Genomic DNA, 26,901 nt, shown 5'->3' with positions numbered 1-26,901 from the left:
TTTTTTATGTTAAAAGAGTCATGGTGATGACTTGGTGATTTTCTGTGATGATGTGGCTGCAAGAATAATAAACAGATGAGAAAAGCTGTGATTGAAAAATGAATGGAATTTTGTGGAGAATAAAAGAACCTGAGAAGTGGCTATGTAGAGAATCTAACTATGCAATGTAGAAGCTCCCTTTTTTTCTATCTCAGTTGTTATACATTATCATTTCATGTAAAACTTGCTCTTACAGAAAATCTTGGGATCCAATGGAGCCTTTAGGAGCCAGCTCCAGTACTTTGGGAGATCTTTGGATGGCTATGGTGATTTAAATGGGGATTCCATCACTGACGTGTCCATTGGTGCCTTTGGGCAAGTGGTTCAGCTCTGGTGAGTCAATTGAAAGCCAGACACAAACTAGCTAATTAAAAAGTGACCTGCTAAGTAGAGCAGATAATTGTGCTGAAATTGTGGAAATGCTACCCGCGTTCTAGAAGACTCCAGGACAATTATGTGTCATAATTTATGTGTCAAAGGAAGAAAAGTATTTTTCCTTACAGGAGAAAAAAAAATATTTGCTTACCATTGCTATCACCATTCTCTATATGATGAGCAGAAAAAGGACATAGACGAGACAGAGCCTTTGAAATGGTATCCAAGATATTTCTGAATATTATCTTCCAAATAACCTTACCTCCGCTCACAGAAAGGAAGCCTCATGAGAATGCCCTAAAAATACTGAAAACTCAGACCACACAAGTAAAGTGTAACTTCTCATGTGGTTATGAAGTAACTTTTGAAATTATTAGTCATAAACAAGAAGCCATTATTTAGGTTTAGCTGACTTCTCATTGACCTCAGTAGCAGTTGAAGAGCAAGAGGGAACAATAAGGAATTCAAGGGCTGTGATTCAAAGACAAAGACAAATATATTGGTTGGAATTAGAAAGAAATTGAGAATTAGATTAAGAGTCTTCCCCCACCAAAAAAATATATTTCATTCGTTCATTTGTCTCTGTTGAAAAATGTACTTTAAATGTCCAAATACTTCAAGAACAGAGAAACATTACATATTGGTGTATTGTTTCTGAGTTTCATTAAACTATTTACAATATTTCACGTGTACTTTTAAAAGATGAAATGCATTGGTTTATTTTTTAAGATTTTATTTATTTATTCATGAGAGACACAGAGAGAAAGAGGCAGAGACACAGGCAGAGGGAGAAGTAGGCTCCATGCAGGGAGCCCGATGCGAGACTCGATCCCGGGACCCCAGGATCACGCCCTGGGCTGAAGGCAGACACTCAACGGCTGAGCCACCCAAAATGCATTATTTTAGGTGTATCATTTTAATGAAAACTTCACGTGGGGGGAAACTCACAGATCACACTTAAGACTGACAGATTCAAAAATATATTTACTGAATAAAATCAGTTAAGAGTATCATGCCATTAGAAAAATACAAAGTATATGGTGGCATAGTCACAGAACTTTTTTTTTTTTTTAATTTCTAAGAAATCCTACCTTTCAGTGAACATCCCCCTGTAGCCATCTTGGTAGGCTTCATCCTTCATAGTCAATATAATTGCTATACTGTGACACTCCCTTTTTTTAATTTTAAAGATTTGATAAGTAATCTCCACACACATCTTGGATTTTGAACCCACACTGCAAGGTCAAGAGTCACATTCTCCACTGACTGAACCAGTCAGGCACCCCGATACCTTTTAATATAGCCAATGATGGCCAGACTTTTTTCTTTGAAAGTGGATTTGATTCTTCAAAAAGTCAAGACACATGGAATCAGATCAATTTATTGAGGTATCAGTCAAGCTAGTTTTATGCCATTTTGTGGTCACATTCCTATAAGGTGCAGAGACTGGATTTTCTGGGAAACTTGCTAAGAATAATTTCTAAAAAACAAGTTAACAAAATCATTTCAATCAATACCACCATCTCCAATGGGATAAAAGATGCTCTTAAAAGATATTAACTTACAGAAAACATTCACTTGACATTTTAGTTCTTGTAGGTTTGAGAACATGTTGTTAGATGTTTTATGACTACTTATTAGGGGGCCTTGTAGGTATACAATTAACTGACAAAATAATTTTTCAATTGACTCAAGTCCTTTAAAAGATGATACCTGAAATTAAAGAAAAAATGTTTTCTGCGGTGGTACTTTTCAAAGCAGTGAAATTACTAATTACTACCTGCTGCTCTGTAAATAATGCAGCATGTGCACAAGGATCGTTATGATGAAGTACAAAATTTTACTGACAGAGGAACTAGGAGAACATGAATTCTAACTCTTCACTTGCTATTACTCAGTAAATTGATAAGTTACCAAATATCTTTGGTTTCAGACTTTTTCATCAGAAGGGAGACAATATTTGTTCTATTTCACAGGAGTGTTCTAGGGGCAAATGAGACCACGTGTATGTGAAAGCTTTCCAGATATATAAAGGGCTGTGCCAGAGTCAGAGGTCTTTAGCTCCCTGCCTGAGAGGCTCCTCGGCCATTTTCTGGTGTCAGGCTAGTTGCCACCATCATATCATGGTCACATACCACACATCAAAGAATTGTTGCCAACCATTAAGGGAGGCAACAGGGAGACAGCCTCAGCCATGCTCCTCGGCCGCAGCCACACCCACCTTGCCATCTGCTCTCTCCCTTCTTTTTGTGAGAAGAGCAAATGTCACTTTCTATAGCTGGCAAAACATGGCCAGGACCATGACTTTGTACTTCATTTGCAAAGAGATTGTAAACTCACATCCTGCACTTACACATGCATTACACACAAAAAAAATTAAATGTGGATTGGGCTGGTAATAGAGTCACAACACAGAAGACATAATTCCTACCTGCCACTTTAGAGCTTTCATATATGAAATACTGCTCAAGTGCTTAGATTGTGCAGAGAATAATTTGATAATGCTGGCCCTGGGTCCCTTAGGTGAAGGTAATAACATGTACACTTGGCAGTAACTACCTACTTCCATTTATGTCTTTCAGGTCACAAAGCATTGCTGATGTATCTGTGGATGCTTCATTCACACCAGATAAAATTACTTTGTTCAACAAGAATGCTGACATAACACTCAAGCTCTGTTTCAGCGCCAAGTTTAGACCTACTAAGCAGAACGATCAAGTGGGTGGGTTGACCTGAAGTAATCTGTGTGGAGATAGGTTTGCTTGTAGAGTCTTAGTTGTGAACATAACCTACACTTTGGGTTTATAGACCAAAAGAAGGAAGGGTCTTGCAGACATTTAAATTGACACACATTTGAGGTGTGTGAGAATGGTTAATTACGCATGGAAGGTATGGTTAGATCTTCCCCAGTTGTCTCTAGAAGGTAACATTCTGCCACAGAAAGTTACTGTCTCTGTGACCTAGTCTCGGGCTCTCCCAACTCTATCCAAGTTTCTTTACCCATGGGTTCTTTACCTCAAATCTTGGGCACACACGGATGATACTAGTGTATGCCTATATTAGTATAGGCATAGTATAGTATAGTATAGTATAGTATAGTATAGTATAGTATAGTATATTAGTATAGTATTAGTATAGTCGGTTATGGCATGATCTAGATACGGTGTGTTCAGCACAAGTACCAAATATTCCTATTCTTGAGGAATTAACATGCATGAAATAAGAGAAAATATAAAACAATAGGTGGTTTGTGCCCCAGTGTTTAAAATGCTCTAAACAATCCAGAGAAGAGAATAAAAATCTGAAATGTGTTCTGTCAGCAGGAAAGAGTAAGGAAAACTGGACAAATGTCACCAGGAATTGTCATCTCTCTCTCGGACCAGCTGAGTCCCCTTTCAGGGTGTGGCCAGGTCCTTCCTAACCACCACCCCTCACTTTCATCTCTCCTGTTCCAGTGCCTGCAGAGCATGGCAATGGACTTAGTACTTGATGCAACACAGCCTTCTTTCTCTTGCTGTTTTTTTCATGGGTTCTCATCCCCCTTCCATCAGATTTTGGCTCTAACCTTCAGACACCTGTAGTTCCTATAAGTGATTCATTAAGCGGTTAACAAACCAACTTTAACCTGCCCCTTTATTTCCAGCCTTTGTCATGATTCATACCAAGAAATACATAGGTTAAAATCCTAAAGCAGAAGTTAGATCCACATCTTGGCATGCTTTCCATGGTTTCCTACTTTTCATATCTATCTGGCATTTTTCCTTTCAGGCTTTCAAACACTGACCCGACTCTGAGTAGCACATCTCACGGCTTGCCTTGTAGCAGGTGCATTTGAGTAGCCAGGAGAGTTGAGTCAAAAACCATTTCTGTATAAATACTAAGTGACTAGATGTGATGCACAGCATGATGACCGCAGCTAACAATACTGTGTTGTATATTTGATGGTTGCTAAGAAAGTATATTTTAAAAGTTCTCACCATACATATAGATATACACACAGAATTGCAACTGTGTGAGGTGATGATCTGTTAATGAACCTTATTGTAATCATTTTCTAATATTTACATATATAAATTAACATACATTGTTACATACATAACAATATGCATTGTATACCCCAAATTGATACAATATTATATCTCCAATACATCTTTAAAAAGCTGGGGGAAAAACATTAAGTGGCTAGTCTGCCTAAAACATTAATTTGGGAAATAGATTAGTTGGCAGAAATGGCTGGCTGGTTAGCTCTCCAGGCCTGAAAGCCTGGATTTATCCCCTAAATCTTCCTCTTTTTGATGGGGCTTCAACCCTTCTCTTGCTATAACTTGAAAGCAGCTTTCTGACTTCAGGGAATGTCCTTCCCTGGGCTTCCTTTCCATTGGGCACCTTTTCCTTGATGTCTTCAGGTCCACACAGACAAGCCAGTCATGATCCTTTGTCACTTAATTGCTTGGCAATAAAAGTATGTAAGACAAGAATCCCATCTTCACAACTTTGTAAATTTATAAAGCATATGGTCTTTATTATTTATTGTATCAGGTGTTCACTCTGGTTTAAAGTTAATAACCCCCCCAAAATTAGTATATTGCTTAGGAGGCTATCCTTTTCATGAGACTACTTGAGAAAAATGAACTAGTATTACCATGTGTACTAACTATGTCTGGCTGTGTTCACCTTCCTGTCATTGTGTTTCCTTTGTATTATTTTCCTCATTTGTTTTTAGTCCATTTGATTCACTTGCATTTTATCTTTGTTAACTTCACTAAGTCATTGGAGCAAGAAAAATTATCCAATATCTCTAATAGGTATTTTAAAGGTTATCTGTAGAATTAATCTATTTTGGGAGTCTATTCACCTTTAAAATCTTGAAAAGAGTAAAATAAGACGGAGTAAGGCCAGATAAAGCAGCTGATGCTTTGAATATCATCAGATCACCTTCCTCAGTTTTGGGCAGCAGACTCTAGTTAAAGGCTCTGATACTTTGTATATTGGCTACTGGCATCAATTTTTATTGCATTTTTTTTTTCATTTTCATTTCCCTGGGTTAGTAGTAGTATTCTGTTTTTTTTTTTTTTTCTCATTTTCATTTCTCTGGGGTAGTAGTTTATCTCTGTTTTATAGATGAGGAAATGGAGGTTCAAAGAGGTTGCACAAATTGCCTAAAGCCATTGAGCTCATAAATGGTGGAATTAGAATTCAAACCAAGTATGTCTGATTCCAAACTTATGACTGCATAGTTGCGTGCCTTCCCTTCATATAAGCATCTAGAGTGTTCTCTCAAAGTATGTCAGTTAATCCTCAAATAGCAGTTAATCCTCACAACTGCATGGAAGCTGAAAGAACATGAGTTCTGATTTCAAAATCACCCCAGTTTTATTTCTGACCATGCTTTGTGAATGGAGCCGGTTTATTTTACCCCTTTTATTCTATTATCTGAAAAATGAGATAATATCCATTTTCCAGGTTGATAGCAAAACTTTTATAAGGTAACATATGAGAATGTGTTCAATTGCGGGCACTCAGTAACTGCTTCTTTATCATATCACCATGTTAGGGATGATGAAACCAATGCTTGAGGAAGTGAGTAATTTGCCCAAATTCACTCAGTAGATTTCCTGGTGGCAAATCTGCTTTGCTCCACACTGCTTCAAACCATGCTTTGAATCCCATCTGTCTGTATCCACAGTCACCTACATCATACCAGAGCCTGAATTACAAATGTCATGGTTGGTCACTGCTCACAATGCAGTGTAAAGACTGTTTTTATATTTTCTCAAAGTCCTTGAATTCACCCAGTAAGATACAATAAGGCAGGGATGGTTTTTCTGTAAAGGTTTATTTGTAATAACATTTCTTTATGATTTTTTTCATAGCCATTATATACAATATCACAATTGATGCAAACTTATATTCATCCAGAGTAACCTCCAGAGGTTTATTTAAAGAAAATAATGAAAGGTGTTTGCAAAAGAATATGCTCATAAGTCAAGCACAGAGTTGCGCTGAGTACACCATCAACATACAGGTGGGGCCACAGTCCTCTTTCCTCTTTTCCTCTGAGTAACTAATGAATGGTCTACGTCTAAAAAGAAAACTCGGGAGTTAGAAAATGCTTGCCCTTCTAGTTAATGCTTTTCTTGTTTAATTTTATGGGGGGAAATAATATTTTTTCTGCTAGTACATGGTCACATTCAATGAAAATGTTACTAGTATGAAATTTTATTTAGGATTACAACTGAAAGTCTAAAAAATGATATTTTTAAAGAAATCTTTAAGATTTCTTTCTTAAATGTTTAACAGGATGGGCTTTTAGTAGACAGTTTTATTTTAGTATTTTCTTATCAGGGAAAATTTTTATTTTCAAGCTGCTAAAAAGGACAATTCCAATTGTGATTTCCACTATTGGATTTAAGTTAACATAGGTGAAGGATGAGGTAAAAATTATTTGCTCCAATCTTATGCCACAGTTACTATAGTTGACATGAGTTTTGAAAATCTCACAAGTAGGAAAAATGCTTCTTGAAGGAAAATTTCCAACAGGAAATGGATTTTATAAATTATAGGACTATTTTCCCCTAGGAACTATGTAATGGTATTTGAAAGTGTGATTTCCTCAGGAAAGCATTTTTAAAAGAGCTGCTTAAGAACTTTCCTAGAACATGGTTCTCAGAGTTTAAGATACATAAAAACTGCCAAGAGAACTTTTATAAAATGCATATTCTGGGTTCCCACCATCAGAAATTTGGATTTGAAGGTCTGAGGTATATGCCGATTTAAGGAGTACTCCGAGATATTCCTGATATTAGATGAATGATACAAAGTTCACATCTCAAAAACTACTAAGTATGATTGGGAAAACAGAGTTAATAGAGGAATTAAAATCAATTGCATTGCTTAATTTCTTGTTCATGTTTAAGGAGACTTACTTATGAAGGCCTGGACCTTTTTGTCGTTAAGATGCACAATTATCCAGATTCTTTAAAGGGCTAGAAGCTGGATCTCCTTCTCTCCAATTTTTGTGCTAAGTCATAGATCAAATGAAACATGCATTCCATTCTGGGGGAATGAAGTCAGCCAAGCTATTGTTCACACATAATCCTTTTCATGCTGATGTGTGCTGTGAAGTTCTTAAGAAGGCATATGTGCCTTGGGTCAGCGAAGAGATCTCATTCGGTTAAGATACACCATATTGGATATCAATACTAAGCCCATCCTGTGTGCCAGCCTTGCAGCCAGCTAAGGAAATCTATCTAATTTTGTAGAGTGAGTTAGGTTTTGACTAAAGAAGGGAGTTCTCTTGTCATTGCCCAGTAGCCAGCCCTGAGCAACCTTCCCCTCTCAGTTACAATATTTCCTCCCAGAAATTTGGTCAGGATACCTAAGAACTCTTAAGTCTTGGCGGTAGGAACTGAAAAGACCTAGCCAACAACCCAAGAGCTGTGTACTGACAGGTCTTTTAAATATTAAAACTGGGCATATCCTCTAAATATTCATAAATTGTGTATGGATAACAAGATTTCTGGTGAGCTCAACTAAGAATTGCTGCTTCAGATCTTTACTGAACCCCAAGTCTCTAAGTGTCTTGCTGGTGGAGAGGCTAAGAACAGAATTAGGACAGAAAAGAAGAAGCAAGAGTCTTGAGAATTCAAAATGAGGATATTCTCCATAATTGAGAGGGGACTGTGTTGTTAATTGTGAACTCATTGTGGTCATTTTCTTGTTTGGGAACTACCGTGCCCTAGTAAACTGCCTCACTGTGTCTGTGTGTTTAGAAGCCCTCTGATGTTGTCAACTCTTTGGATCTGTATGTGAACATCAGCCTGGAACACCCTGGCACCAGCCCTGCCCTCGAAGCCTACTCTGAAAAGGCCAAAGTCTTCAGTGTAAGTGTGGTTTACCCTTCCTGGAATTCAGACTGGCTAGGAAAGCTTCATAGTCACTGCAGTCGTGTTCAAAAGCTACCTAGGACATAACTTTCAAATTGTTAGTTTTCTAAGTGAAATATGTGTAAAGTTCACCAACATGCAAGTTCCGTGAAGGATGGAGATTTTTGTCTTCTTCACTGCTGTATTCCCAGACCCTTGAACAGTGCCTGGTCCACCATAGGTGTCCAATAAATATTTGTTGAGGAAATAAATAACCATAAAGTTAAACACCTTGTTCTTACCACCTTTAAGAAATGTAACAAATAGTTATGTTCTCTGTATCCCTCCCTACTTTTATCACATTCATCTTCATCTTGCTCCTTCAGGCAAATCATCACCTCAAATTTTGCTTTTATTGACGCTTCCCTTCCTATGTTGCTAATCATGCATATATTCCTAAAATATTGTGTAGTTTTGCATGGTTTTGAGCTTTATATAGATGGAATGATACTACATGGATCCTTCCACAATGATTTCTAACTCAAGAGCACATGTGTGGGATTATTTTTCCTTTTTTTGTAGATCCCTTTCTACAAGGACTGTGGGGATGATGGAGTTTGCATCTCAGATCTAGTTCTGAATGTCCAACATCTGTCAGCTACTCAGTAAGTCTGCTTTAGAGCTCAGTGTAAAGTGTGGAAATAAGATACATTGATCACTTTATTCAAATGAATGTTTATGGAGATTTTTTCTATGAAAGAAACATCCATCACTAATAAAGACCCTTAAAATCTGAATTTTAATTTCTACCATCTATAAGGGGGAAAACAAGAAATCTAAAACCATTTGTATTGGGATGGTTCTTCTCCCTGCAATGTAATTAAAATAAGTGAAGAAGAAAATCTAATAGCATTGACTTATTTGTTGTCCATATCATTTTACTATGAGATGATTTATTAAACAACATTCTCAGTCCTCCAAATCTAAAGTTTTATCTTTTAATTTTTTAAATGAGTGAAGTATTTGAACACTGACCTTTGTAACTTTAATAATTCTTTTTTCCTTTTAACAGAGATCAACCTTTTATTGTCAGCAACCAAAACAGAAGGTTAACATTTTCAATAACCCTGAAAAACAAAAGGGAAAGTGCATACAACACTAGAATTGTTGTGGATTTTTCAGAAAATTTGTTTTTTGCTTCCTGGTCCATGCCGGTAGGTGGTAACACTCTGAGCTCACTGCTCTTGTGTTTTTGTTGTTAGTGGCCATCTTGCTCACACTCACATCCCCGAGTCCTGTATGCTGTCTGAAGAAGCACCTGACTTCTGGGTGTGATCAGTCCTAACTTTGGGGGCTCCCAACTAGTTAGACCACATGAGAGTGTAGGCTGATTCTGTAGCGAGCCCAGTTCTGCTTCACAGCTTGGTCAGTTTTTCCTTTGCCCTAAGTCTTGGCCAGACACTACCATAAGTCTTCTCAAGCCATCTGTGTGAGGAGGCTGCGTAGTGCCGCACAGATACTTCAAGCTGCACTTGCTCTGAGAAATTCGAGTCCCATTGCCCAGTCCAAGCTTTGTAACCACAAGTCTTGCGACTGCCAAGATGATGCATTCCAGCAAGGTCAGTTAATCATGTTGACTCGATCACTATACCAGGAACACACTTGGCCATGAATGCCCCTCTGGCCCCTCCCCTGCCACCAAGCAATGAGAGGGAGAAGAGGGAAAAGCTGAGATTTCCCAAATTCACTACTTGATAAAAGGATTAAAAATGGTTCCATCCAAGTTAAAGTCAACACGAACTTAACAGATTTAGTGTTCTAAATCTATTCTGTCTTCGGTGCTTCAATTTCCTGTGCCAAATGAGAACTTCTTATTTTAAAAAGAAAAAAAAAGCACCAAGGAGAACTAAAAAAGATTCTTTAAATTATTTAAAATGCAAACACCAACATATGATTTTGTTTTCTTCTCTCGAAACTACAAATTTCAAACACATTGAGAGAAAGGTATGTATTAAAGACAGCATTTCTGAATATTGGATTGCAGTTATTTTGTGCTTCTGAAATATAAGAACTAGGATTTACTTCTGGGGGGAAATTCCAGTATTTGACCTCACTTTTGGCTCATTGGGTGTCCTGCTTGGCAATAAAAGTAGTATAATAGCTACCTGGATGATCTAAGATTTTCAAGTCTTGGGGGACAATAAATTACTTCATTGTGAACCAGCTCTGCTGCTAAAATGCCCCTGTGGTTTATACATCTCTCAGCATGTATGTGCTCACACATGCACATGTGCACACGCACACACACACACACACACGCACACTATATGCCAATCAGTCATTGTTTCCTTGGTCTCTTTTAGGTTGATGGGACAGAAGTAACATGCCAGATTGCTTCATCTCAGAAGACTGTCACCTGTGATGTAGGCTACCCTGCTTTGAAGAGGGAGCAACAGGTACAACTTCATTACATTCTTAAATCCACACTAGCCCCTCCTTGGCACTCATGTTCATTCACCACCATTCCACCTTCTTCGTTACGTAACACCATTTGACAGGTATCACAAAATAACTAGGTGAATATTTAAAGGAAGTTTTTTAAAAATCTGAATGTTTTAAGTTGTTAATAAAAGTGAGATTTCCTCCCCCCTCCATGCAATTCATTTCAAAAGCATATGCAATAAGGAGGGGTTTCCGTTTTGTTTTGTTTTGGTTTCTGAATACATTGACCAACACTGGTCAGAATGCTGTAGAAAGCCACAGATAGTATATGTTAACCCCTGACAAGCAAATTTCACATCGGCACAAAACTTTCCAATTCTGACACGTAGATATGCCTGTGATGTGATGATCTGCACATGTCACTTGAAAGGTGAACCCTCTGATTCTAAAGGTGTGGCAGGCTAAATAAAGCAAGGTGGATGAACAGATATTATACAAGTGTAAAAGCTTAAGGCATATAAAATTCACAATCAAACTGGAGTGAGTTTACTTTTCTGGGGAACTTTTTGTTAATTGGTCCCTGAGTATAAACCATCCTGGATTAATGAATTTTAATTTTGTGCATAGGTGACTTTCACTATTAACTTTGACTTCAATCTTCAAAACCTTCAGAATCAGGCATCTGTCAGTTTCCAAGCCTTAAGGTAAAACGTAATGAAATCATGAATTGATGATAGGTGAGCTTTAATAATATTCCTCTTTAAGTAGTTTCCTAATGTTTGTTTCAATAGCGAAAGCTATGAAGAGAACAAGGCAGATAATTTGGTCAACTTCAAAACTCCCCTGCGGTACGACGCCGATATTCACATAACAAGGTGAGTGAAACAGTGAGTCACCTGTGGCCACTGAGGTCAGTTGGTTTGTAACACATTTGGCTCAGGACTGAAGAAATCCTCCATATGTTCATTCTTAACTGGAAAATTTGAATTAAATATTTCCCCCCTGTCAACTAAAACAGAAACCCAGGGATGCGTCAGTCCTTAGGAGAATCTTGAGTGACTATCTGGGTTTACAGACAGAGGGCAATATCAGAAAGCCAGAGGAGCAGCCCTTCTGCCCAGGCCACAGTGAGAGTCCTCTGCAGCCCTTCAGAGGAGATGCACACTTTCCCAAGGGGTCAAAGCAGGACTCCCCGGGCCCTGAGGAGTTGCCACCACTTTCTTCTCCATATCGGCTCCCTACCATCCACATGAGCACTCAAGCAATAGCCCCATCTCTAAACACTGAAGTGCCAGGCACAACGCTTTACACATAGTAGGTCCACCACAAATATGACATCTAGTCATGGAAAATTAGTTTCTGGGTGGAAAATTCCTGACATAACATATTAGAGTTTTTTTCCCAACCAACTGGAAATGAGGCATTTGCCAAAGGAGATCATTTATGAAGAAATGCTGTATTCTCTTTTTTTGCTTGGCCAGAGCAAGCATAGCTGAAGGCAGTGGAAATAGGATACTGGTTGGTACCAGCTATCTTGAATTGTTCAGCAGGGCAGGTGTCTTGAGAAGTAGCTACGTGGAACACCATAGGCATGAATAGGGTGATGCATCACCTTTAACTCCCATCAAGAAATGAGTCAGGTTCATGGGTGCAGACACACTGGAGCACAGCTATGCAGGTACACAGGCTGAAGGTGATGCTCAACCCCCAGCCCAGGAACCAGAGTTCTCCATTTAGTGAGGCATGCTGGGAGCTTCTGAGCACACATGTCCCGTGGTATATTGCCAACAAGCCATGCTGCAAACAGTGTTTAGGGAGAATGGATTTCTCTGACTTGCCACATCACCCAACCCCTAAAAGCATGGAACACAGGTCATGCAGTAGATCACTGAGTAAAAACAAAAAGGAAAATGTGTCATTATGTCTAGAGCTCAAGATATATGAGCAAAGATGAAAGAATCCTTCTATATCAAGTGAGCTGCAAACAGCCAAAGCAGAACAAAATATAGCACAAGTCATCCATCCCTGAAAAACTAATCACTAACTGCAGATTCCGAAAGGACCCATGGTGCTAAAAGGATTGAAGGCCAATGCATCCAGAGAGATTGATATTACCACATTACCTGTCTTTTCTTCCTATCTACATTGATTCTTATCATAAATGCTTTTTCTTAATACAGCCTTTATAGGATTCTACTCTGCACCATGGCCAATATTTCCAGATACTTTAACATGAAATAAATATAAGATTGAAGTGAGACTTCACTTTCAATAAGGTCTTAGCTCTGTATTTTTGTGATAGTATACTGGATTTTAAGACTGTCTAATGCTCTTTAAAATATACCAAAAAGGGTTTTTTTAATTAATATGGAGAATTATGATGTATAAACACTAAAAATCCTACTATCCAGATAGTTCCTCTTGATGTTTTTGTTGTGTTTTGTTTCTTTAAAGAAAGACATGGATATAAAATCTAAAACACTATAGAAAGATAGACAATGGAAAGCGAAGTCATCCCTCCCACCCTCTGGCCATTCCAGAGATGACTTCCCTATTTTCAGAATATCTTCCAGACTGGAGGTTTGTTCATCTACCAGGATATATGCATGTAACACACTCACACACACACATATTTACCCAAATAGAATAATAAAATCCTTCTCTAACCTTGCTTTTTATGTAATCTTAGATAAGTTTTTGTATCAGGACATACAGATCTAACATCCTATTCCTGGCTGGATCATAATTAATGTAACCAATTCAAAATTAATGAGATATTTGGTTGTTTTGCATATTTATTTTGTTAACTATCACAAGTACTATAAAAAATAACATTTTTGCAATTTTTTTGAAAAAGTCCTACCCAATCATTGAATGTATCCCTTAGCAACCATTTTGATAAATGTGCAGTTATATTATGTAAATATTATGGGTGGAAATCATGATTGAATTACTTCTAAAATAGGAGACCCCTGAGGATAGCTAACTGCCTATAAATACATTGATCATGCACACTTAAGTAACTTAAGGAAAACTTAAGTAACACATGGAAAAATGTCAGCTCTCTTTAAAATGCAAAAACAGAGCATACTAATTTAGAAACTGACTCTTTTTAGGGGCTCATACAAAGGTCTTTTGGAAGGTAAGGGAATAATTCATGCATATACGGCCAGTCTCTCTGTTTTGAATTCTCGTCAGCATTCCCATTTTCCATGTAAGGCTGACAAATCATTGTTTCCTTTCATCTACATAACCTTGACAAATGCCACATCTATTTGAGTCTCCTAGGACATATTTTCCTTCTGAGAATTTGGAAAAGTTTGTGGGTTTTCTTTTAAGTATAAAAAAAGACAGGAGTTCCATAAAGAAGCCCAAAAATTATCTCAGAAAAGATCCAGTTCAATTTTTTTTAGGAAATAGAATCAACATACTAGAATTATGATAAATTGTCCAGGGGGAAGAAATATTGCTTTTCAGACTCCTATTCCTGCTACTAACCCCCCTACAGTCCCAGTGAAGCTATCCTGGTTGGAATCCAGCCTCAGCCTTAGAGATGAGTGAGGAGCATAGGGAAGGGTGTCCAGCTATGTTCCAGTCTGAGTGGTCCTGTGGGGATTCCTCTGACCTGGTCCTCACTTCACTTGCAAACCCTAGTTGGCAACCCCAAGCAAACAGATCGTATCATCTGATACCTCTATGTCTAGTCTAATAAAACCTCTAGGTCAGTCATCATAAACATGGTCCCTACACTAGTCATGGAAACAGACTGACCAAACTCAATTCAAACCAAAGCATTAGAGTTGGTTTGGAACTAGAGAAGGATAGGGAGAAGGAATAACAGGGAAAATGTATGCCCTACTTTACAGGCATCCAGTATAAAATACTGCAGGATCTAAAACCCAGCACCCTATCATTGCATTTCAGCCACCCAAGTGGAAAATCCTCTGGCTTTTAAATCCATTCATCCAATCAACAAGGACTAAGTGTGCACTGCATTAACATGGCAGCCAGTATATTAGCAATCTTGAGTTCTATCAGTCCTAAAGTAATATATTTGTACTTTTTTTAGAAACTTTACAGCTGGTAAATATTTAACAGAGAATCTTGCAGAAAGATCAGGAAGGGAAATGTTTTTAAAGGAATTTGTTTTAGCCTTGGAAACATTAGCCTATAAGTAGCATTTGTTTTCATTAGGTTTTTATAACTAAATATAAACTTTTACTTGTAAGATGAGCTAGAAGATATTTAAATAAAAGAAGTATTATGCTTCAAGAACAACAGCAAAACTAAAATATTTGGCTTTACAAACATCATCCAACAGATCCACCAACATAAATTTTTATGAAGTCTCTTCAGATGGGAATGTTCCTTCTATCGTGCACAGTTATGAAGATATTGGTCCAAAATTCATCTTCTCCATTAAGGTTAGTAAGCCTGTCATAAGAATACTAAATCAGGGGGGCACCTGTGTGGCTCAGTCATTTAAGTGTCTGGCTTTGACTCAGATCATGATCTCAGGGTCCTGGGATCGAGCCCCGCCTAGGGGCTCATCAGGGAATCTGCTTCTCCCTCTCCCCCTGCCTGGTGCTTCCCCTGCTCCTGCTCTCTTTCTCTCTCTCTCTCTCTCTGTCAAATATATAAATAAAATCTTTTTTAAAAAATACTAAATCAGGAAGAAAGGAAGGGGAAAAAGGAGAGCAGGAAGAGAAGAAAGTAAAAAGTTGAAAGGTACCAGTGGTTCTCAAACTTGAACATGCATTAGAATCACCTGGGGGAACATTAAGATACATGTCACCTGGCTCCATCCTCAGGGTTTGATTCAGTAGGTCTATGGTGAGACTAAAAATGCGCATTTCTAACAAGTTTCCAGATGTTGGTGGTGCAGGTGCTATACTTTGAGAACCACTAAGGCTCAATAAGTAAACAGTTGGGTTTTGTGCATAGCTATGTGTTCTGGATAAAAAAAATAATTGATTTATTTTGGAAGCAAATGTTCAACATTAATCAACAAAGTATTAACATAATGGTATTTTTCTATGGGCAAAAGTCTCTGGAATATAATTAACATACCAGTTTATCATGGGGAGATCACTTTTATTTGAGAAACCATTTATATACAAATATCTTTCAGTAAGTTTACATTGGCTATTAGTAAGCAATTATAATCTAAAGGTTATCAATTATATAAAAAGAAATTTGTGAAAATGGCTATTTTATAATAAATTATTGAAAATTTGGAAAGTAAAAAGAATTCATTCACTACCTTAAATGAATACCTTTTTTTTTTTTTTTTTTTTACGTTTCCTACTAGTGAGTTACATGGTTATAACCCTACAATTTGGTGATTTAAAAAAGAAAGAAATCTTTAAAATTCCTGATTTGTGATTCTGATACTGGAATTTATAACATGTGGCTAGTATTTAGCAACTACTTCCTTAATAGCATATTTAATCAGTTAGTAGTAACAAAATAACATTCATAGGGTATAATAAGTTATCAAATATGTTATCTATATTAACTCATTTAATTCCCAGGTTAGTTACAAAATTGGTGGGATTATTGTTCGTATAGTTATTTTATTTTTAAGATTTTATTTTTGAGTAGTTTCTACACCCAATGTGGGACTCAAACTCACAACCCCAAAATCTAGAGTTGCAAGCTCTACGGACTGAGCCAGCCAGATGCCCCCCTATGGTTATCTAAAATGTTAACAGCCAGTATAAGACTTGAGCATTGCCCAGTTAGAACAGACTCCCCACCAATAAGAACAGATGCTGTACCTGCACACATCCACTAAGTTACTCATTATTTTTGATTTACAAATGAGGAAAACTAAAGCATATAGAGGTCAAGTATCTTGCCCAAACTACACTGTTAGTCAGGGACAGAGTGGAATGTCAGCCCTGGTAGCCCAACTCAACAGACAGTAAGTGTCTTTAACCAACTGCTAATTCACAAATCATTTACCAGTTTAAATTGTAAATGTTAATTTCTCCATGAAGAGGTGAGACACAGAGACCTGGGTGTGACTCTAAAGTAACAATGCTTACTTTCCAATGGACTCAATCTTACCACTTAATAGTCGCCCTCCATTAACAAAGACGTTATTGAGCATTTCCTTGGCAATAGGTGCATGATGTAGCAATAACCAGAATGTTTTCTTCCATACTTCACAGGTAACAACAGGAAGTGTTCCAGTAAGCATGGCATCTGTAATCATCCACATCCCTCAATACACCAAAGAAAAGAACCCATTAATGTATCTGACTGAGGTGCACGCAGATCAGGTAAGGACAACTGAATTGCCTATAAAAGTGTGCACTTCTGATATTTCAATACAGAAATATCCCATGAGGTTGTGGTGATCATGTCTGATATCATATGGATGGAAAGATGAGAAGATTAATGCCATGCATCCTGAGTGCCAATTAATTAGCCATCAGTTTCATATTAGAAGCAGGATATTGTTATAAGGAAGCAATTACAGATGGCAGAAATTATTCCTAAAGCTCTGTTTTGGCCAGGTGAAGATCTGATTCTGTTAGAGTCCTGTTCTTAGAGTAGTCGACTGGGAAGTATGAGGTTGAACCCACCATGGGAGACTAGTTGGTCTATGCAGCCACAGTTAGTAGCTGGTCTTTAAGATGTCAGCCTGGGCTTTCACCTGCTAGTGATCAACCCTGGCTCCTCATTTTTATCAGCTGTTTCCAGCCCAGGCCCAGGCCCAGGCCCACTCCCATTTACTCAAATCAGAATCTTCAAGACGAAGGCTCTAGTACCAAAGATTCCTTAAAAACCCCCACCCCTAGGTGGTTCTAACATGCAGCCTGGATTGAGAAGCCCTGTCTAGCCAAAACCCTTGACACCGGCTCAGCCTTAGACTGGCACTCAGAGCAAATTCTACGGTAGCATTACTCCTGTGATGTGTATAGGTGACTACAGGAAATCAAAATTTTAAAATGTTCCACAGAAAACCCTGAATTCAGTCAGTCACAGCCTATTATTTCAAACAGTCTTCTACGTATCAGGCTGTAAGAACCAGTGCCACCCTACCAGGTTGCATCAGGGACATTTGAATATTTCAAAGTTTACATTAGTAATTACAAGAAGTGTGGCAGGTTCAGTAATGTGAAAGAAGCCTAACAATCCCTCCTCCATCCTGACATGTGACCACAGGATTTCCTAACATGTTAAAAGGAACATCATAATGATTTTGCTTCCTGAAATTGATTTTATGTCCTTCTTTATAGGCCGGTGACATCAGTTGTAATGCCAAAATAAATCCACTGAAAATCGGACATACATCTCCTTCTGTGTATTTCAAGAATGAAAATTTCCGGCACATAAAAGACTTGGTGAGGATAGGTTAACGGGGTGACTTTGGGTGATGCATTATTTGCTTTACCTGGAAATCAATGCACTTCTCTGCTCCTATCACCTCATATTATAGATTTTTCTTGCTTTGGCTTTGATGGCCTGTATGAATTAAGATTTCGAAAATAAATCCTCAAATCTAGGTTTTGAGATTATTACTTATGCCAGTAATGTAAAAGTACTGGATTTCATGAAATCAAAAGTATTCCATGTGAAACTACTGTTTTGTATCAGGCACTTTGCAAGCATTGCAAAGAACTGAGAGGGAACTGGGCAGGCACTCTGAAGGGGAAATGCCTTGCATCCTTCATCCACATAATCACTGAGGTCTTATTTAGCTACTAAGATGCTTCTCCGGCCACCCTTCTTGGTTTTCCAATATTTTATTATCTCCTGCTCCAGAGTGATGTGCCTTTCTTTGAGAAAGAGGCTAGTCTAGCATCTGGTATGATGCTTAGCATATATTTCTTTTAATATTTCCCAATTCTAGCTTTCATGGTTTCTTTTTTTTTTTAAGATTTATTTATTCATTCATCCAGAGAGAGCAAAGAGAGAGGCAGAGACACAGGCTGAGGGAGAAGCAGGCTCCATGCAGGGAGCCCGATGTGGGACTCGATCCCAGGGTCTCCAGGATCACACCCCAGGCTGCAGGCAGCGCTAAACCGCTGCGCCACGGGGGCTGCCCGATGCTTAGCACATATAAGTACTCAAATAACAAACATTTAGCAAACAGTAACCCTAAACAAACAGTAGTTCTCCTCTAAGCACGACATGGAAATTCTGGTTTTCTTTTATTGAAATTATTTTATTTTGTGATGGATCGGGGTGTGGATATAGGAAACAGAATGAAATAGTTTCTTTTTTTATGGTCTAATTACAATGTATGGCTTAAATCTAAACAGTAGTACATAAAAATGCCCAGGAGAAACTCATCTCAGGGTATGCCAAAATATACCTCTGAGCATTTTCCTTAATTTGAAAATACTTTGATTTTGTAAAAATGGCAAGTGTTCACTGTGAACATAAAACACAAACAACAAACTAAAGTCCTCTAGAAAGCTAATAGCCAACCACTCAGTATTGAGTGAACATCCTTCTCTATACCTCTAAGAATTAACCACATCTAGATATATGTATACTGTTATATAAATGGACCATGCCACCTTTTTTATTAGGTCAATATGTCATTGACTTTTTTTAAAAAAAATAGACTTTTTTTTGGAGCAGTTTTAGGTTCACACAAATTTGATTGTAAAGTACAGAAGTTTCACAACTACCTTTTGCCCCCCACATATGGACAGCCTCTCCCACTCTCAAACCCCCTCCCACATCAGAGCAGTACATTTGATGAACCTACAGTGGCACATCATAATCATCCAAAGCCCATAGTTTATATTAGCATTCACTCTCAGATGTCATTCTATAGATTTTCACAAATCTATAATAACCTGTATCCACAATGATAGTATCATACAGAATAGTTTCACTGCCTTTAAAACTCCTCTGCACTCCACCGATTCATCCTTCCGTCCTCCCTAACCCTTGGCAAACACTGATTCTTTTACTGTCAATTTTTTTTCATCTAAGGAATGCACCTTTATCAATTATGTTTAAAGACTAAATTGCAGGGGCACCTGGGTTGGTTCAGTGGTTGAGCATCTACCTTTGGCTCGGGTCGTGATGCTGGGGTTCTGGGATTGAGTCTCACATCGGGCTGCCTGTGGGGCACCTGCTTCTCCCTCTGCCTATGTCTCTGCCTCTCTCCTTCTCTCATGAATAAATAAATAAAATCTTTTAAAAAGAGGCTAAATTGCACTGCACTTTGTGCATGTATATTCAATAACTTATCTAACTAGTACATTGGGGATAAAAATGAATTATTTCATAGGGGGGGTGTTTTTACTCTCAGAAATAGTAATGCAATAAACAGGTGTGATATACTCCTCTCCACGCATTTCCAATTATCATCCATAGAGATGGGAAATGGCTGGGCCAAACGGTGTGCACTTTTTACCTTTTGGAGCATTAGTGCCACAGTCTCCCTTTTCATGAGACTGCCTATTTCCCTAAGTCCTTCCCAGCACGGGGTTTTATCTTTGTAAAATCTTAGCATTTATTTTTTAAGCTCATACTAACTCTTTCCTTTTATCCTTGACTCCAACCTGAAAGAACTGCAGAACTGCTTCATGTAGCAATGTTACCTGCTGGCTGAAAGACCTCCAGGTCAAAGGAGAGTACTTCCTTAACGTGTCTACCAGAATTTGGAACGGGACTTTTGCAGCAGTAAGTATAAGCTTTATTTGTTGGGCTTATCAATAGTAACGATGCATAAGGCTTCACTGTCAATAAATTCATACCTGTCAACAAGCATTCCGGCTAATATCAGCAATGCCCAAATGACTCAGAGCGATTTTTACCCTGGAAGACAATACATTTCTGATCCCTTTCCAAAGCTTGCCCAGATTCTGGTTGTGCCTCAGAATCACTGGGGTGCTTATAAAGCATTAGCTGCAGAGACTCCACGATACCCTAGTATATCAGAATCTTTGGGATGTCCTCAAGATCCCATGCTGTCCTGGGGAATCATGGGTCACCTAGTTTGTCTTTGTCCTCATGCTCCTGATATTCCTGACTTCCTAGTCACTTCTAACATGACCAAATCCAAGTACAGTCTGTCTCCATCCTTGAGCTCCCAGCTAATTGATTGATCTCAGCTCACCATGTAGATGAAGCCAACATAAGGATCCATCTTCCTATATTCAAACCTTGGAGCCACTCTGCTCTCCTGTTTTACCCTTTCCCTGGTGAAAGCCCAGGGTACATACACTTTTTTTTCCCCAGTCCTTCCAATCTCACGAAAAGTTTGAAGAAAGTGTCAAAACTATGTCAGTGTTTTTTCCATTTGGCAGGTGTGACTCGGCAGTAGTCATATCTGCTTCTCGCAGAGATTTTGGTAGCCAGAATCTCAGTCTGGCATGAAAAATAGGACAGACAGGGCTCCTTAAATCTGCGTAAGTAGCTAGCTATTCATTTTATCAACACTGGCTTTGTTCAAGGCAGGAAAATAATTAGTCTGAAACTTCCAAGAGTCCTTGTGGTTCTTGTGGATTTTTTTTTTTAAACAGATCATCAATCCTCAAGGTGCCAACCATCTATACTCTATTCCCTATATTCTAACCATTTCATGATCTCTCCAAGAACCCCATACCCTGCCATGGAGTTTTAAGATTAGAGAACTAAGTTCTCTCCAAACTTGTCCCTGGAACCAAAATATAAGCAATATTCTTGGATAAAGACATAACAGAAAGAGGAATAGTGAAAGGCAGGGCGGGGAACAGAGAAGTGGGAGAGTGCAGGAGTGAGGAATTGGGTTTTCTTCTTGTCTGTGTTTATTTTATTGTTAGTTATGTTTGGTTTCAAGCCTTTCAGATCCGTCTAAATCCTATAAGATGGGAAGCATGCAGAGAGCTATACCACCATCCCAGCTGATGCAGTTTGGCCAGATTTCACCAGTTGGTTCTTGTCTCCTTGGATTTGAGGAACAAATGTTTTCCTAGCAACCTTTGCCAGCTGGGAAGGAAAACTGGCTGTTGGAAATCAAAATGCAATCATACTAGCTCTGTAAAAAGCATTTGGGTTTTCTAGAGTTTGTTTAAAAACTACATTATTAACTGTTAAGACTTTTAAAAGTACCTTCCCAAAGGTGGTCAGGAGCAGCAGTTTCATTTCTGGGAGTAAATTTCTTTTTTTTTTTTTTTTTTTCTGGGAGTAAATTTCTGATGACGTGTATTTATGCTTTTTCAATGGTTCTGGATAAGCTGGAAAACCCCCATGAGAATTATCTGAGTCCCACACATCTTCCTCTACCATAAAAGGTCAAATATTTATCCCCACCTTGTTTTCAGCTATTTCAACAGCCAAATGGATGTTCTCAGGCCACCTAGGAGATCCAGTCTGAAATACAACTCTCATTCCCTGTATTTGAGTCCATTAGCATACTTCCTTCACCCTTCTTCTGATGCAGTGCAAGTGTACATGTCAAGTAATTTCATCATAAAGTGATTGCTCAGGCCTCCAAATCAATGGCATTGCTGGCTGCCGTTTGTAAGGCAAAGCCTTGCTGAGTGCTAGCAGATGTGTTACTTCACTCTCCTGGGTATGTGTGGTGTACCTACCACTATAAACCCTGTGTAATATCATGTGCACAGCTGTGCAAAGGGGCAGGCTGGGAGGATAGATCAGTGTTGTCAAGAAATTTTAGTCTACAGGGACTATGAAAATAGCATCACTTAATTGCTATATTTTTTAAGGAAACCATTATCGATACTGTGAATGTTTCCCCAATAATATGTGTTTAAGACACAAGTGATCAGGCTTAACTTCTGATGCAACCTTCCATCTTGAGAAAATTAAAACTAATCAGAGACTGAGCTGGGGGAAAGGAAATAAACTGCTCATTTTTTGGATATGTATTTTCTTTCTGGCTCCCAGATATGATTTAGCAAATTACCTCATGAAGTATGTTGAAACATGTGCCTTGGTAACCAGAAAAACTGAATCCTAGTAGCCAGAGCATATGAAGGCAGTTCTTAAATCTGGGCATTGTACGCTATTTCAAAGTAAGCATCAGTCCCAACACTTGCTTTACGCAAATAAAATATGCATCAATAATGTATCCACCAAAAAATGATTATTTTTTCTGTAGCTAGATCCAGGAATACATGTAAAGTTATATTATGTGGTTACTATTAACAATATAAAATATGTGTCCTTCCTATATGCCTGCCCCAAATCCAGTAACTTTTTAAATAGAAACACTTAGATTAGGAAACCTGAAATTATTAATCATGGCAGCATGACAAAACGTTCAGGGTGTCTGCTACTGACATGTATAGCCCAGTTTAAGTATACTTTTACTGTTTTTTTTTTAAGATTTTATTTATTTATTCATGAGAAACAGAGGAGAGAGAGAGAGGCAGAGACACAGGCAGAGGGAGAAGCAGGCTCCATGCAGGGAGCCCGATGTGGGACTCGATCCAGGGACTCCAGGATCACGCCCTGGGCTGAAGGCGGCGCTAAACCGCTGAGCCAACCGGGCTGCCCCACTTTTACTGTTTTAATTGGATCTTCCATTCCATTATTTGGCTTGTTCAGATAAATATATGAAACAAGCTTGCAATTTTCTCTCATGATGCAAACATTATAAAGTTTTTAAAAATCTGAACCATGAGCTTTCCCAATTAAAAAACTTCACTTCTAAATCCTTGTTTTTCAACCCTGTTTTCAAGTTAGAATTACCTGGAAGTGGTTTTAACCTGCTGATGCCTGAACTTCAGCCCCTAAGTTTTGGTTTAATTTGCTCTTATGGCCCAGGTGTCCACACGTTTTAAGTTCCCTCAGGCACTTTCCATGTGTGGTCCTACATGTAGCACCAATTTAGGAACACAAAGATTCTTGAGGCCTCATAGGTGCCATTTGCTCTTGTCATTTTCCACAAGAAAATAAATAACATGCCAATTTTTTTTAAAGATTTCATTTCTTTATTCACGAGAGACACACAGAGAGAAGCAGAAACATATATGCAGAAGGAGAAGCAGGTTCCCCGTGGAGAGCCTGATGTGGGACTCAATCCCAGCACCCCGGGATCACGACCTGAGCCAAATGCAGATGCTCAACCACCAAGCCACCCAGGTGTCCCAACATGCCAAATTTTATGTGTTAATTTCTGCCAGGGTAAAACATATTCTTTGTTCTTATGTTCCAGTCAACTTTCCAGACTGTTCAGCTGACAGCATCTGCAGAAATCGACACCTATAACCCTCAGATATATGTGATCGAAGAAAACACAGTCACGGTGAGTGCATCCTATCACCTCAGTGAGCACTAGTCTTTTGACAGGCATTCACTTCTGAAAACTAAAGAGTAGTGGTTCTTCTCACCTATACATCTGTACCAGCATCTTAGAGAAACTCTAAAAACCTGAGGTTTGTTTTTCGTTAGGCTTGTTGGCAAAGGTGTTGGCTACCCAAAAAGAGTTCACTGATATGCTCATCCTCCACTCCCTCCACCGCCCCCAACCGATGTTGGCAAAGCTGGATCAGAAGGGACAGTCCAATGGAAGGCACAACGAAAGGGGCTCTTGTCTGTGGCTCCCTAGTCCATATCCCTACACCAGCAGCACCCACTCTTCCTTTCTCTTCTTGCTTTCACAGAACAGTCTAGATCTTAGGCTATAACATTCAAGTCATGCTTATTTGAATTATTTATTTTTTAAAGATAAGTACTTAAGTATGCTTGATAGGGCACTTATTAAAGGGTTTAAGTATTCCTTATAGCTAGATACTGGCACTATGTGAAGTGTCCATTCATTAGTTCTTATAGTCTAGAAAACTATAAATGTTCTCCTTGATTTAAAAAAAAAAAAAAGTCTAACAAAGAAATGTACTTTCAGAGAAAACAAAGGCTCACTGTGCTAAGGGCTGGCACAGGACAACTTTCCTTTGCAGTGAACTCTGCTTGGAATATGCCATATTTAGATATAGCAGGATTTCCATGCTCAGCTAATCAGCTGGCAGAGCCCCGAGCATTTTCCTCCCAATGCTTTTGTTAAAAACTGGAAGCCTCAGTTTAAGACTCTGCCCCCAAGACCAGCCTGGCAGCTGGCCTTAGTCCACTGCTGGAGCCATTAAAAAGCCAATGGCCCTGTGAACTCTGGACCTCTCTCAATACTTGGGAGTAGGACTCCCCGCCCTGGTGTCCCACTGGTCTCAGGGGAAATGATTCCAAGAAAGGATGCTGTTCGTCCCCTGGCTTAGGACCCTCAGCAAAGGCCCACACCCTCTCTTCAGAGGCTGGGGCATGGAAAATCAGAAATGGAGCCAAAGGAAATGTGGACTTAAAATTCAAAGTATTATGAACTTACCAGTACTATAGATATTTTAAAAGTTCATTTTAGAAAAATGTACTGTTCAGACTCTCGGAACATCTGAGATTTTTTTTCAGAAACCACTATTAATTTCAATTTTTAATCAATACATTTATCTAAGAATTTTAATGATAGCTTTAGATTTTTTTTTCTTGGTATTTTCCTATCAATACAGATAAATAACAAAAGCCAACTATTGTCTATGAAAATATATTTTGAATCCAAATAATCTGGATAATTTTTGAATAATATTTGGAATCCACGGGAATCCCTGGGTGGCGCAGCGGTTTGGCGCCTGCCTTTGGCCCGGGGCGCGATCCTGGAGACCCGGGATCGAATCCCGCATCTGGCTCCCGGTGCATGGAGCCTGCTTCTCCCTCTGCCTATGTCTCTGCCTCTCTCTCTCTCTCTCTCTCTCTCTCTCTCTCTGTGACTATCACAAATAAATAAAAATTTAAATAATAATAATAATAATATTTGGAATCCAGATAATAGATTAAATAAACATATATAAATATATATCCCAATAGGTAGCTGAGTGATCCTTAAATTTATTTGAATCCCAGTCCATTTAAAAATCTAATACAAAAATTTTTATATTCACGGATCCCTCTGGATCCATGGACCCCAGACTAGGAAATTCTGGAATGCAGAGTACAGGTTTGACTGACATTAAGCAGCGGACTATATGAATTTAGTTACTTTATTCCTCAATTATAAAGCCTTATTTTAGCTTTTGAAAATATAAATGAAAAGAAATATAATTACCAAAAGGCAAGACAAAGTTCAGTCCAACTCATAAATTCTGCGATGAGAAGCAGATCATCTACCACTGTAGTATTAAATCAATCAATAAATTAGGTTCTGAGGACTGGTTTTGCCCAAAATGCAGCTCTTAATATTAATACACTTTATAGAGGAAACAGTAGTGATTCTTTCTGCAATTAAAAAAAAATATATATATATATATATAATACGTACATAAAAGATACCATTTTACCATTAGAACTCTTAAGGCAGAAATTCTATTACAAGGTCACAAAGATTCCCAGGAAGTGGGTATAAAGAATTACAAGTAGCCTCAAGGAATAGTTTATCACTGAAAAGGTTAGCTTGAGCCCTAAGCTGTTACATCTACTTTTTAACAATCCACATCAAGTACTCTTGAGAGTTAAGTGAAACCAATATTAAGGAAACTGCTGTTGCTTAATTACAAGGGATCTGGGTGGTTAATTTGTTTGGTCTTTGACTCCCCTCTCCAAATCTGGACTCCAAATGCTATCACTTGACGATGAGCCTCTATGCCCAACTTTGAAGTTCCTATCTCATAAATAAAGCATCGGAGGTTGTCAGAGGTGACATATCCACCAAATATGGACACAGTTAAAGGAAACTAGAAAACTTGTATTCCTTGCCTGTAATTTGCAGAAGCATTTTATCTCATGACATTTAGTTGAGGAATGAGATCATGAGTGAGTCACATCACCTCTCTGGACCAGCATTTATAAAATTGGGAGAATTTGACTAGACCACCTCACTTTTTCTGGGTGCTACAATTAGTTAACTCAACTGTTACATATATACATTTACAGATTCCCATCACGATAATGAAACCCCATGAGAAAGCTGAAGTACCTACTGGAGTTATAATAGGAAGCGTAATTGCTGGAATAATTTTGCTATTAGCTCTGGTTGCAGTTTTATGGAAGGTAAGAAAATTTTCATGTTTAAACCACAGAGTTCCAGGACGCCTGGGTGGCTCTGTGGTTGAGGGTCTGCCTTTGGCTCAGGTCGTGATCCCGGGGTCCAGGGATGGAATCCCACATCGTGTTCCCCGCAGGGAGCCTGCTTCTCCCTCTGCCTATGTCTCTGTGTCTCTCA

General features: G+C 38.5%; 1 protein-coding gene across 1 annotated transcript in view; it reads left to right on the top strand.

Annotated features, from left to right (window-relative positions):
* The window catches only part of ITGA2 (integrin subunit alpha 2), a 102,199-nt gene that overhangs the window by 70,882 nt on the left and 4,416 nt on the right, over positions 1 to 26,901 (top strand). Inside the window, exons 15-29 of the mRNA XM_038535122.1 lie at positions 236 to 372; positions 2,997 to 3,136; positions 6,288 to 6,439; positions 8,187 to 8,297; positions 8,862 to 8,944; positions 9,352 to 9,493; positions 10,643 to 10,735; positions 11,349 to 11,425; positions 11,513 to 11,596; positions 15,043 to 15,145; positions 16,898 to 17,008; positions 17,972 to 18,076; positions 20,265 to 20,378; positions 23,860 to 23,949; positions 26,613 to 26,729. Coding sequence (XP_038391050.1) covers positions 236 to 372; positions 2,997 to 3,136; positions 6,288 to 6,439; positions 8,187 to 8,297; positions 8,862 to 8,944; positions 9,352 to 9,493; positions 10,643 to 10,735; positions 11,349 to 11,425; positions 11,513 to 11,596; positions 15,043 to 15,145; positions 16,898 to 17,008; positions 17,972 to 18,076; positions 20,265 to 20,378; positions 23,860 to 23,949; positions 26,613 to 26,729 — 1,659 coding nt within the window. The remainder of the gene's footprint in view (positions 1 to 235; positions 373 to 2,996; positions 3,137 to 6,287; positions 6,440 to 8,186; positions 8,298 to 8,861; positions 8,945 to 9,351; positions 9,494 to 10,642; positions 10,736 to 11,348; positions 11,426 to 11,512; positions 11,597 to 15,042; positions 15,146 to 16,897; positions 17,009 to 17,971; positions 18,077 to 20,264; positions 20,379 to 23,859; positions 23,950 to 26,612; positions 26,730 to 26,901) is intronic.

Source organism: Canis lupus, chromosome 4 (genome assembly GCF_011100685.1).
Source record: "Canis lupus familiaris isolate Mischka breed German Shepherd chromosome 4, alternate assembly UU_Cfam_GSD_1.0, whole genome shotgun sequence".
NCBI lineage: Eukaryota > Metazoa > Chordata > Mammalia > Carnivora > Canidae > Canis > Canis lupus.
This window is presented reverse-complemented; position numbering and strand designations above follow the sequence as displayed.